Raw genomic sequence first — 12,795 nt, 5'->3', positions numbered from 1 at the left:
CCCCCCTTTGCTCTTCATTGAACCAGGGTTGATTCTCTTAATAGTAATGTTAGAGTGGGAGATTTGTTAGGCCCATGATGTTGCATATTGTTGCAAAGTACAATTCTGCTGTTGATAATGACCCAGAGCATCTATGGGTGCCTAGTTGTGAGTTGTAAGATCTGTTCAAAATCTATCCTGTTTAGCATGGTAATACACAGTTGAATTTGGTGAAAGGCTAGCTCAAAAGGGTGTTACAGTATACACTTGCAATGCAAAGGCATACAAAGGCCAAGTGCTGGAAAATAGGATTAGCATAGTTAGGTTCTTGTTTTTGACCAGTTCAGACTCGATGGGCCAAGGGGCTTTTCTTCTGTGCTGTAGTCCTCTGTGACTTCTGAGAATGCTCATGAAACAGATTTAGGGGCTATGGCATATAAATCTAGCAATCATTAACACAGGACTTAAATACTCCATATGTTTGCTTACAACGCAACGCTATCAGTATCAATTTCTGATATCTTCAAATCTTTTTCATTTAGTCATTTAAAGAAGCTCAAAATATATCTATGAGAAGGCATTTATTTGAGGTGAATAATCCTAATAGAATTATTGATGTCTTCTTCACGATAGTTAAAATATATTAATGACCCAGGACAAAGTCATTAATACCCCTTTGAGCAGACCGTGATTTGAGGTTTTGGATTTGATTGCCATTTATTAACTGAATTTTGGTCAGATACCTTTAAAAGCAACAATATGTACTTGATGTGGAGACATGTACGGTAAGTATATTAGTTTTCTTAAATGGTTTTACTTATTGTACCAATCTAAAACTTTGGTTTAAAAATTAACCATGTTAACAAGTTAGATTTTTAATGTTCTTGCAGATACAGCTCCTTCAAAGGTCATCTATAAATCAACAAGAAGAACAGACGAGAAATAGAGTGATGGAACAACAGGTATAGTAATGGACAGTGCTGTTCTTGATTAGCATAAATGTACTGAAGTTTGTGCCTCTGTCTAAGATATGAAGCAATTGAATTATTTCACAACCATTTGGAGCATTGAGCAACACTATTCTGTAAATTTAATTCTACAGTTGTTTTCCCCATCTAATCTTTTTAATTTGCCATCTGATACCAAATAAATTAGCTTGTTTTGTAAATTCTGGAGTGATTAAGAGTTATTGAGGGGGAAAACAGTTGCCTTGATATAATGAATGTATTGAAGTATCATCTCAAATTCAATTACCAAGAAACATCTGAGACATGAAGTCATAAATTCTAATTGTTGGGCAGTAACCTCAATGAAGGTGGGCCAATACCGCAAGTGGTGAAGATTAGACTGGTTGTACCTCAACATGGACTGAGACCAATACTATGTTAAGGAGTTTTACTAGTGATGTTGGGGAGGATTTAAACTGGCGTAGCAGGCAAATGGGAGCAACATAGTTTGAGAAGGAGGACAAGCAAAACCAGAAATGCATGGCAGAAAATTTAGTAATCAAAAGGATAGGGGGTCACAATATTGATTCGAAAAAGAATCACACCTATGAGGAGGTTTGATATGTTTGAAAGATCATCAAAGAAAGTCACTTAAATTGAACTGAAAATTATAAAAGGGACTATCATTCTGGAAACCTAACTATGTGCCCTGATTCAGGAAATAGATGAACAAATATGTTGAAAAATTATTGAAGTGCAGATGCGATGCAGCAGTGATAGGGGATCTGAAATACTCCATTATAACTGAAATTGTGTCAGGAGAAAGGCAATGGAATTCTTGAAGTGCATGCATTTTAACCTGTGCATAGCAAGCCTAACAAGAGAAGGGACAGGTCTGTACTTGTCTTTTGGGGAAGATGTTGAACAGGTGGAGGACTAAGCTTTGGAGAGCATCTTGATAAAGTGATCATAATTCAATTACATTAACATGATTATGGAAAACCATAAAAATTTTGGGTGTAACTTAAGTTGTGGAAAGACCAATGTTATTCAAATTTGGTGTGATTTGTAGAAAATAGTTTTAAAAACCAGTTTAAAGTAAATGCATGTCGTAGCAGTAGGAGCAGGTCAAAGAGGAAAAAGAGCGTTCTGAACAAAAATGTTTCCACAAAGGAAAAAGGCATGATTCCTAAATCCAGACCCCTCCAGAGATCAGAGTACACAGTAGGATAAGGTTTATAAAAACTCTTAGAACTCTACTGAAAAATATAGAGACTTGTAGAAAATAAAGAGAACAAATTTTAAAATGAGATTAAGAAAGTGAAGGCATGAAAAATATTAATAGGTATATTTTCATAATTGCAAAGAGCAAGAGAGTTAACCAAGGAAAAAGTAAGAGTCTATTACAGACTCAAATAAGAACCTCTACGTAGAGGGGAAGGATTGTCAGGTGAAGGACAGAACTGGAGCATAGTCACTTTGCAATTTAAATTCTGTTTACAGAGCCACACATTACAAATGCATGCCACAAAACCAAGCAACTTCCATCTGCCTCCATATATGTATGGATGCCACAAATGCATGCCACAAAACCAAGCAACTTAAGTGACCATCAAGTTAATACTCACTACCTGAATGCAGTTAAACACCCAATCTGTGATTGGCTTGGAAAATTTTGACAACTTTTAATAAAAACTTCATCTTGATGCAAGTGTCATCTTTCATATCCGTCAATAATTTATATATAAATGTAAGGAAACATGATAATAGTTTGTAAACTGATGTTTTTAATAAAAAAGGTTGGGTGTGATTGTTATCAAGGAGCGAAAGCACACAGACTCAGGAAGCTATTAAAAGACTGGGCAGAAATGTGGCAGACAATTTATCAAGAGACAGCTGAGATACATTTGGGGAGTGCAAAGAAGACGCGGGAATTGACAACAAAATGGTAAAATACAGAGAAGTGTAGAGGGACACATGGTCCACAATGCCCTGAATGTAGCAATACTTTGAAGAGGTGGTTAAGGTATGGGATATTTTTCTTTTATTAGCCAAAGCACGGCATTATAGTTGGGAAAGCTATGCTAGAACTTTACGCCATAACTAAAATGTGCGTAGTTCCGGTCACCGTATTACAGGAATGATGAGATTACACTAGAGAAAATACAGAGGAGATTATGTAGGAATTTGCCAGGACCAGATAATTTTGATTATAAAGAAAGAATCAAATAACTTGGGATTGTTTTCTTTAGAACAGAGGAATCTGAGGCCTAGACTGGATGTTGAAAAGTAACTTTTCTAAAGCAAATAACTGGCAGTGTAGATTTAAACTAATTGGTATAAGGATTTGAGGAGAGTTGAGAGGAAAGATTTTCACCCAATATGTGTTGAGATGTGGAAATCGGTGTTGAATAACTGGTACAAACAATAATCCTGATCACAGTTCAACAATGTTTGGATATATACATGCGATGCTGAAACCTACAGTCTGCAGATTGAGAACCGTTAATTGTGATGAGCTGAATAAGCTGTTAGAGACGGATTGGATGAATGAGCTTCTGTAGCATACTCTTTATGTTCTGAAGAGAATTATGAGCAAACTGATTTTATGGTGAGCCCTAATTATTGGCTGAAAGCCAGAAAGGGTGAGTGAAATCAGCTTTACATTATTATTCTGCTGTGAAAAACAGTTGTAATCAGAACTTTTAGAAATGATTACTATAAATCAGATTTTCACAATGTAATGTATGGTCATGTGGTAATGTTGCAATCCAGCTTAAATTACATTAAAACAACATGATAATCAATCAAACTCCATCAAATCAAAGTAAGTTGTGTGCAGGCTAAAATTATTTCAACCATCACCAACCAAACATTATTGTAACTAGATCAGTGTTTAAATTTGTGCTAACTTTACTATTAAAATCACAACTTATTTAATACACACACTTTGTGGCCTATAGCCCATCATTATTAAACTCTGGGTTGAAAGTCTCTTTTATGTTTCTTGGGTAATGTTAGCTTCATATATGCATCGTTTCTGGACTGCATATAATTTTAAATTTGTTATGGTTGTGACCAGACCAGAGTGAGGTCCCTAGATCAGTCTCTGAATTGTTTGTGCAGACCAGTTAAGACCATGTTGTAGCCGTTATTGGATGACAGATAATGTGATGTTGGCAATTGATCAATCAGTTTCCAGACTTTGCTTTTGTAAGTTGGCTAAAGTTCAGTTCTGATTTTTCTTTTGACAGTGCCTGTATTCCAGCATTCAGAGTGAGAAAAACTCTTCCTGTTGTTTTACTTACTGTGCAGGGTGTTTCTCAAAGCTGTGGCCCTTGCATGTTAGGATATTCAGCCAATAAGACACACAGGCTAGTATTGCAGTCAGTTTTTGACCACTTAGAGTCATGGAGATATACAGCAGGGAAACCGACCCTTTGGTCCAACTTGTCCATACTGACCAATATCCTAAATTAATCTAGTCCCACTTTCTAGCACTTGACCCATATCCCTCTAAACCCTTCCTATTCATTTCCCATCTTTTGCATTTTAAAATGTTGTAACTGTACTAGATTCCACCACTTCCTCTGGCAGCTCATTCCATATACTTGCCACCCTCTGCATGGAACAATTGCCCCTTGGATCCCTTTTAAAACTTCCCCCTTTCACCCTAAGCCTATGCCCTCTAGGTGAACTCCCCACTCCAGGGAAAAGGCCTTGTCTACTTATCCTGTCCATGGTCCTCATGATTTTATAAACCTCTATAAGGTCATCCCTCAGCTTCCGATGCTCCAGGGAAAGCAGCCCCAGCCTATTCAGTAACTCATCCTCCAACCCTGACAATATCCTTGTAAATCTTTTCCGAACCCTTTCAAGTTTCACAATATCCTTCCCATAGGAGGGAAACCAGAATTGCACACAATATTCCAAAAGTGGGCTAACCAATGTCCTGTACAGCCACAATGTGACCTCCCAACTCCTATACTCAATGCTTTGACCAATAAAGACTTTTTCTTTTGGATATTCCTGGAGGGTAAATCAGGCATGTCTGCAAGAGGTGACTTTCTGCTAAGGGGAGGGTAATCCACTGCCTCATTAACTCTTCTTGTTGAGTCACTCTGTTTGAATTCTCATTTTGCATAGGACTTTGCGATAGATTCATGGAATTTATGTATGCGGTTCTTTTCCCTGTGTCTGTCCTTTTTTGCAAAATAAGTTTTAAAATTAAAAATTAAAACCTATAAATAGTTCAGGTTCTGATCCATTATTTTAACTGAAATAATATTGGTGGTTGTTAGAATTCAAATTGACACAACATGCATATAACCAGAATAAATTGGCTTCTTGTCACCTACTCATGATGTTTTACCTAAAACCTGACAGATGCTAAAATAAAAGTTTGACCGTTTTTCACAATTTAGCATTTTTTTCTCTCAATTTAGAAGTAAACTCGTAACTTCTCATCACATACAAACAGTAGAATAATGATAATTTTGCTGAACAAATAATCAAGTGACCAGATTAATGCTTTGGTGAGAGTTTAAAATCTCACAGCTTCTAAATTTTAAATTCAAAATCAGTTCTTTAATATCCTTTAGAGAAGCTATGCCGCACCCAGTGGTGGGCACTTAAATAACCAACAGGAGTAGGGGCTCCAAAAGCATCCATTCTTCATGGTGATGAAGCCCCGTACATCAATGCAAAATATCACACTGAAATATTTGCAACCATCTCAAGTATTTGGAACATAGTAAAATCAGATTCCTGTTGAAGGTCAGGAGTGAGTAAGAAATTCATCCAGTTGGTGCAGCAGTTGCATCTCTGGATACCTTTTGTATTATTCAAAGTTAAGCATAATTTATTTTAATAAGTATAACTCATTCAAAATAGCTTGTGCAGCTGTCTGCCAGAAAATTGGCTGCTATTATTTAGTTGTGTATGAGGTACTGTACATTATTACAAAGAAACCTGTCAAGCTAACCCTGTTTAGAAGGTAAAGTATTGGAGTAAAATATGAAATCTGAAACAAGTCAAAATGTTGGCAACACCTATCCAGTTTCAGTTGTGCCTTGGGTCCATACATCTTCCTTCAGAAACCATTGGATTTCCAACATATTGCTGTTTATTCAGCTATTGTTGAATGCACCCAAGTGCTAGAAAACCTAAGCTTACTCACTTACCCATTGGCAGCAGTGCAATACATATGCCACTTGTTATACACTACAAACTACCATTTTTATCCCACTGTCACACACATTAGGCATGGCTTTGACCTAACTGCAGCTAATGTGGAAGAAAGCTGAGACTCCTGTTTAATTATTTGAAAGCATTCATAAGGACTTTTGCTTGAAGGAATTCCATTGAACAGTTAGTTGATTCAATTCTTTTGTGAATTGTTTCAAGACTTCTGATATTTGGCTGACTTCACTAAGTTGGTGATAAGACATGCTGCTATGGATGACTCCTCCTTGATGATTAAGCTTATCAGTTGATTGCTTCAACTGAATGGCTGTGAGGAAAAGACAGGAAAGTGGAGTTGAGGGTTATCTGATGAGCCATGATGTCCTTGACTGGTAGAATGGACCTTGTGACAAATGGCCTACATCTTTTATGGTCTTAACTCAATTAGGATCACTTGGTTTTTTGAGATAGGATTCATTTAAATTTTTTCAGACAGTTGATTTTTATGTTGGATGTGGGAGAAAATATTCACAGCAGCCTGCATTGTTATCATTTACTCTTTTACGAATGGAACTTGCAGTCAGTTTTTTGCAATTGGTTGTTGATCCACAGCTCAACTTTGCAATCACACAAGCCACAACAATGATCAGTAGAAGGAGTGGCATTCTATTCCTCATTGCCTTAATGTCTTCACTTGATCACCAAGATAGTAAACTCAAATATTGCTTTTTATGCTATATGTGCACAAATTTTAAACATTTTTAAAAGCTTTCTTTTCAAACTTGTATAGATTAAAATATCTTTTTTAGCGTACATGACCTAGCACTCCATTTTGAAGTGACTGGCTTTCTTTCATAAACCATATTTGAATCCTTTACAGATGCAAAACCTTACATTAGATTTTGAGAGTGAGAAACATGATCGTCAAAAGCTGCAACATCAATTACAAAAAGTCTTGAAAGAGCTGCATAAGGCACGAGAACAGATCACCAGACTGGAGAATACAGTAAGGATTGAAAATTCATTTGAATAGGATACTGTAGAATGATTGTGTAGTTGTTTCTCAAATGTAGTGCTCAGCAGGGTAGGTAGTAAGAGGAATGTTAGAAAACTTGCCTGATTGCATTTTGTAACCTAAATTGGATAATCATCAGATAATCATCTGCTTTGACTTGTCACGATGGTAAAGCACAATGTGCTGCAACTTGTCTGTCCTCAACGTTATGCTTGGGTCCCTGGTGCTGTAAGGCAGGGATCAAGTGTGTGGAAGTTTCACATTCTCCCATGTCTGCGTGGGTTTCCTCTGGATGCTAAAGTTTCCCCCCCACAGTTCAACGAAATGCAGGTTAGGTGGATTAGCCGTGCTAAATTGTCCACTGTGTCCAGGGATATGCAGGCTAGGTAGATTATCCATGGGAAATGCATAATTAGAGGGATAGTGTAAGGGTTGATGGGTCTGGGTGGGATGGTCTTCAGTGGATTCAATGGGCTAAATGACTTGCTTCCACATTGGAGGGATTCTATTATTCTATGATTTTTGAGTACCATTTGCCCATTAAAGTTTTCCTATAATTTTTGTTTGGTTTTAGCTGATGCTACTTTAATAAAAATTTGCAGCTTAATAGTGAAGGTGGTAAAAAATCAATTTGCTGTCATTTGTTAATCCTCACAGGAGTTTTTATGTAATTCACCGTGCAGCTGATGTGTATTTTGTGGATATTTTAAACTATATATAGTCTATAAATTTTCCACCAAAAAGATGGCAATGTGTTTATAGGGAATGCTGTCTTGACTATGGCCCCTTTCAAAGAGGTTTTGTGGATCTGTAGAAGCTGCATGGGTAACATTATTTTGCATCAGCTCAGGCATACGTGAGATAAAAAATAAAGTACTGGAGAAACTCAGCATGCCTAGTAGTGTCTGTAGCACGAGAAAGTGTTAACATTTTAAGTCCAACAACTTCTTCAGAAGACCACATCATCACGCTATCGCAGTGTCAAAGAAGAATCAACAGACTGCCCATTAACTGTTTCTATCTCCACATATGCTGCCAGAGCTACTGAGTTTCTCCACTTTATCATTTCAGATCTCCAGCTTCTGCAGTAGTTTGCTTTTATTTGAGCTATTTGTGGAATTTATTTAGCAGCTAAAATTAAGACAGAATTTAGATTTTGTGTACAAGGTTTCCTCCTTCATGTATAAATGCGCAATTTAACCCGAACTCTTCCTGCACACTGGCCTTTATGTTGCTAATAACAACACAGTCAATAATTGACTATCTGTACTGGTACTGTAACTGCAACAGTCTAGTTTATAGTTCTCTTCTGGCAACTATGTCAGCTTATTGCCCTCCCCACGTGGGGAAACTCAGTTGAATTTCTCCCCAGCTGACTTTTCAATTCATGTAATCGAGATTGATGTTCCTTTTAATATGAGACTAGCTGTAAACCTGCTGGACACTTGGCTTCTTTAAATTGTTGGAGTTCTCTTTGAACAAGTTTGAGCAATTCATTAAAATAAACTACTTTTTGTTTCAGCAAGTACAAGATATCCGCCTCTCGGATCCAGTGTTGTACAGGAATGGTGATGATGAAGACAAATTGCCTTTGCCAAAGTCCAGCAATCTTCTTGATGAGAGTTTTTTGGAATGCCCCAAGTGCAAAGCTCAGTATCCCACAAGTCAACACCGTGATCTTTTGGACCATGTTGACTATTGTAATTACTAGAATTCAGGCTGACTTTTATTTTCATTTCACTCAAAGTTGTAATCAAAAAGCTACTGTTTGCAAATAAACATTCGGACATTAAATGAATTTAATACTGAAGAATATAATTCAGAAAGCTGAATAACTTAAAATTGAGCAACTTGACTGATTTTCTAGTTCAAGTACATTTGGGAAGGAGCAACTTAATTTTTGCAATTTCTTGAAGCAGCATTTACCACCTCGGAACTTTTACAGGGTTTGATCTACAGTTGTCTTGAAATACTCACTATTAATCAAGTGGGAAAGCTTATTCTACCTGTAAAATCAGAGCATTTAAAACTATGGAATTTGATGCCTCTATCTAAAACACTCTCTTGTGTCATTACTTTTGGCCTTGTTTGGGTGGTCTATGCATGTTGTTGGTTAAGACTTCCATCCTGCAGGTCAGTATTGTCTTAACCATATTCAGTTAGTTTGTAGATAAAGCAAACTGATAGTGAAGTATAATTGGGGCTTTATTGAATGATTCGCACTGCAGAGCTTTGCTGCCACTCCTTTAATATATTCTTCAACAGTGTAGTAATATTTGGATTCCTTCCACTGCCCTCAGCCCTTGCTATTTGATTTGCACAGAAAAGTATTTTTTCTTACTTTTATTTGGTAAATTTGATTTGCATCTATTACTTAATCTGCTGTACATGTTTTCCCATTTGGGAATATAATGTGATTGAATGGATTTTGCTGATTTTAGTTGTTTATTGTAACCTGAAGCTGCAGTACAGTACCTACTCTCCCTTCATAAACCTGTTTTAACTTTTAGTTACATCCCATTCCTTCAAGTTTGTTGATGTACTTCCATGATTCCCAATATTAAAGTTCCTAACCGTGTCTGAGGCGGTGCAAAATCTGCCAATTGTTGCTTTGCAGCTAGTTCACAGACCTGGTGTATTCAGTTCATATGGCTGCCTGCTGTTCTAGTCAGTTAATGGTATTTTGAAGTCACAATGCTATCAAGTTTTATTAAATAAAGAAAACAAATGTTAAACTTTCCCATCCACTTAGAGTAGATAATCACCTTTATAAAGGTCATATGTTTGGAGTACATATAGAATCTTCAATGCACTAATCATCAGCTGAAGTCTGGATGAAACTAATATTGCAGAAGTTTCAGTTTTTGGTTTCAGTTAGTAGTAGGTTCAGCACTGTAAACCCCTTGCATAATCCATTTGGAATACAAGGTTTTAATTCAGGTAGCACTGATGGTAAGTTACTGCAGCTTTCTTCAAGTTACAGCAAGATATTGAGATGAAACCTATGAAATAACTACTATCTTGAAAGTATTTTAATTATTTCAAAACAAATTATTTAAATATTTTATCTTTTGGATTTTAAGGTGTTTAAGTGTTTTTTGTTTAAGATGCAAGGATACAATATTTTGGAGGAAAAAATGCTCACTGGCCAATCCTTGAAAGGGAATGATGCGAGCTACTCTTTTCATACTCATTCTTCACCTGACTGTCTTTTGACTCAGTGACACTCCAACTGTTCTATAGATTCCACAAATTTGAATTTGTTCCTTGTTTGCACTGTGCATTAAGCCTGAAACCAGCGATATGTAGATTGATTTAAAATTTAGCTTGTATCTAATGCTGTGTATTGCAGGGCCAGAGCAGCAACTACAATAGTTTCCTCCCATTCTATGGAATGTTTATCCCATTATATGTATATTTTGAAAGGTTCATACCTTTGAAGGATAGCTTTCATTGTGATCCAAAGTAGCTCAGAGGATCTGTTCTTAAACTTAAAGATGTCTTGAGCTAGTCACCGAAAGTCTGAAAACTTTTTCCAGTTTCTTCCCTGCACTGTATTATAGGGAAATCCCAGATCACGGCAATCTCGATGAAGAGAAACCTAAGCCGAGCAGCTTGGTTTGATAATATGAGGAGGCATTACATGTGTGAATTGTGATTTCTATTGCTTTATATTGCCTTGCTTTATATTGCCTTGCTTTATATTGCCTCACTTCATTTCTTTTACAAATCAAGTTTTCAGATACTTCTCGCAACCCCCACCCCCTCAAGAGCAGCTATGGATATTTTAACACTGAAGTTTGATCCCATAAACCAGTAACGTCCTTGTAACACAATATCTTTACAACATTTAAATTATTTTCGATCAAGTCAAAACAACTTTGTATAAAGGTTTGGTTCCCACTTTTTAACACTTGTCCCTTTCTATAAATGTGTACTTTGTTGGAAAATCTAGGCAAATGGTCTACTTTGCTTATGGGAATCCATTTATTTGTAAAATCAAACATTTATATATAACTTTTAATAAATGCCAGGTAATTCATTAAGCATTTCTGTCTCATTTTATTTCCTCATATCAATATAATGTAAATTTTGAAAATGTTCTCCATTTCTAAGCAGTCTAAAAAAACTGACCTATGAATCTGCTGTTTCTGGAATCATTTAAAATTTATCCAGAAATAACTAATTATTATTAAAGGATTCCAATTTTACTGTTTGTAGTTTGGATTGGATGTAGGTTTGCTGGATGTAGCTGGAAGATTCATTTTAATTTGGACTTTTAGCAGCATTACAAGCATAACATGATGACTGCAAGCTGCTCATTTTGCTACCCTGAAATTTACCTTCAAAGGTGGGAAAAATAATAACTTTGTTGGATAGGCAAGATGTTTTACAATTATGATTCTGTACGTTACTCCATTAACATTGCAGCTAGAAATATGGCAAGTAACCTCACTACTTCATTGTCCATTAGTACATGTGTGAACAGAACATTCCCTACTGAGTAACTCAGAACTAAATATTATTTTTTTTCCATTTTCAGATCATAAAGAAATATTTTAAACAATCACTATTATATAAAGCTTTGAGCTTACAAATTATTCTACACATTGATCCCTGAGTTACTAACGAGAGATGCTGTTGATGTAGGCCAAAAGTGATTTTTTTTTTCTCAGGTGGCAAGAATAATGGGCAATATGGTGACTCAATAAAGCAAGAATCTAATAATCAGATTTACTGCAATGATGACATTGAGGTAAGTTCTCCTTGCTAGCATGAACCAGTTTTGATCCAAATTTTGCCATCGGGCGACAAGATGATGAGTTAAATCTAAGACAACAACTAGCCCCATTAATTTTCCCTTCCTCATTCTTGCCAATCAAGAAACTTGATGCTTCAACACTTGACACTAAGAACTAAGTAGTTATCTGTTATATTTATTCAGTGTCAAATACTGGTTATTCTGAGGCTATGCTGGCCAATTTCCTTTATGCTGACCCACTCCAACTGCAGCAAGTGCCTTTGTGGTCAATGACAATGGTCATTGAACCCTCCATCTGCAAAACTGGGCCACAACATTGCATCATTTGTCATCAAGAAAGATAACGCATCACCCTTTGGCTGACTGGTGTATTAATAGACATGGACAGCGGGGCATTCCTTAGTATTCAACTATTGCTTTAGCACATGCAGGAAGATATTGGCTTAGGGATGGTACACTATCACACTAGAAGGAGTAGAAAGCTTGTTGCTGTCGGAAACTGACAAAGATGTGTAAATGTCCTGAAGTAGGAGGACTTGCTGTATCAGTAATTTATCTTAAATTTTAATTAAGATATTTTAAAAATCAAGTAACTATTAAAGCTGGTTTATATTTAAAAAGTTTGTAGTTTAAAAATACTAGTTAGATTCTGCTTTTTGGAAGAGCACCAAGTCACATAAAAGGTGCATAGTAGATTTTTATTCTAGCCGCCTTAAAGATGAAGCCGAGCATTGATATGAATTATGTTATACAGGAAACAGGTGGCATCAAATGTGAATTTCAATGGGCAATCTACACAGATAAAGTCCAGTGAAAACAAAAATGAATTGACCAATTCTGAAGTTTCATATTGTGGTCTATGATGAAGTATTGATTTTTTTTATATGAAAGTGACACCGTTAAGTGAT

At 36.2% G+C, this 12,795-nt stretch overlaps 1 protein-coding gene across 1 annotated transcript in view; it reads left to right on the top strand.

Annotated features, from left to right (window-relative positions):
- cep55l (centrosomal protein 55 like) overlaps nucleotides 1-11,168 on the top strand; it is a 29,992-nt gene extending 18,824 nt beyond the window's left edge. Inside the window, exons 6-8 of the mRNA XM_043712470.1 lie at nucleotides 870-941; nucleotides 6,991-7,116; nucleotides 8,648-11,168. Of these exons, the coding sequence (XP_043568405.1) occupies nucleotides 870-941; nucleotides 6,991-7,116; nucleotides 8,648-8,836 (387 nt within the window). The 3' untranslated portion in view covers nucleotides 8,837-11,168. The remainder of the gene's footprint in view (nucleotides 1-869; nucleotides 942-6,990; nucleotides 7,117-8,647) is intronic.
- The last annotated feature ends 1,627 nt before the right edge of the window (nucleotides 11,169-12,795 follow it).

Source organism: Chiloscyllium plagiosum, chromosome 22 (genome assembly GCF_004010195.1).
Source record: "Chiloscyllium plagiosum isolate BGI_BamShark_2017 chromosome 22, ASM401019v2, whole genome shotgun sequence".
NCBI classification, from domain to species: Eukaryota; Metazoa; Chordata; class Chondrichthyes; order Orectolobiformes; family Hemiscylliidae; genus Chiloscyllium; species Chiloscyllium plagiosum.
Note: the sequence above shows the minus strand (reverse complement) of the source record. Positions and strands in the feature narration are given on the sequence as shown.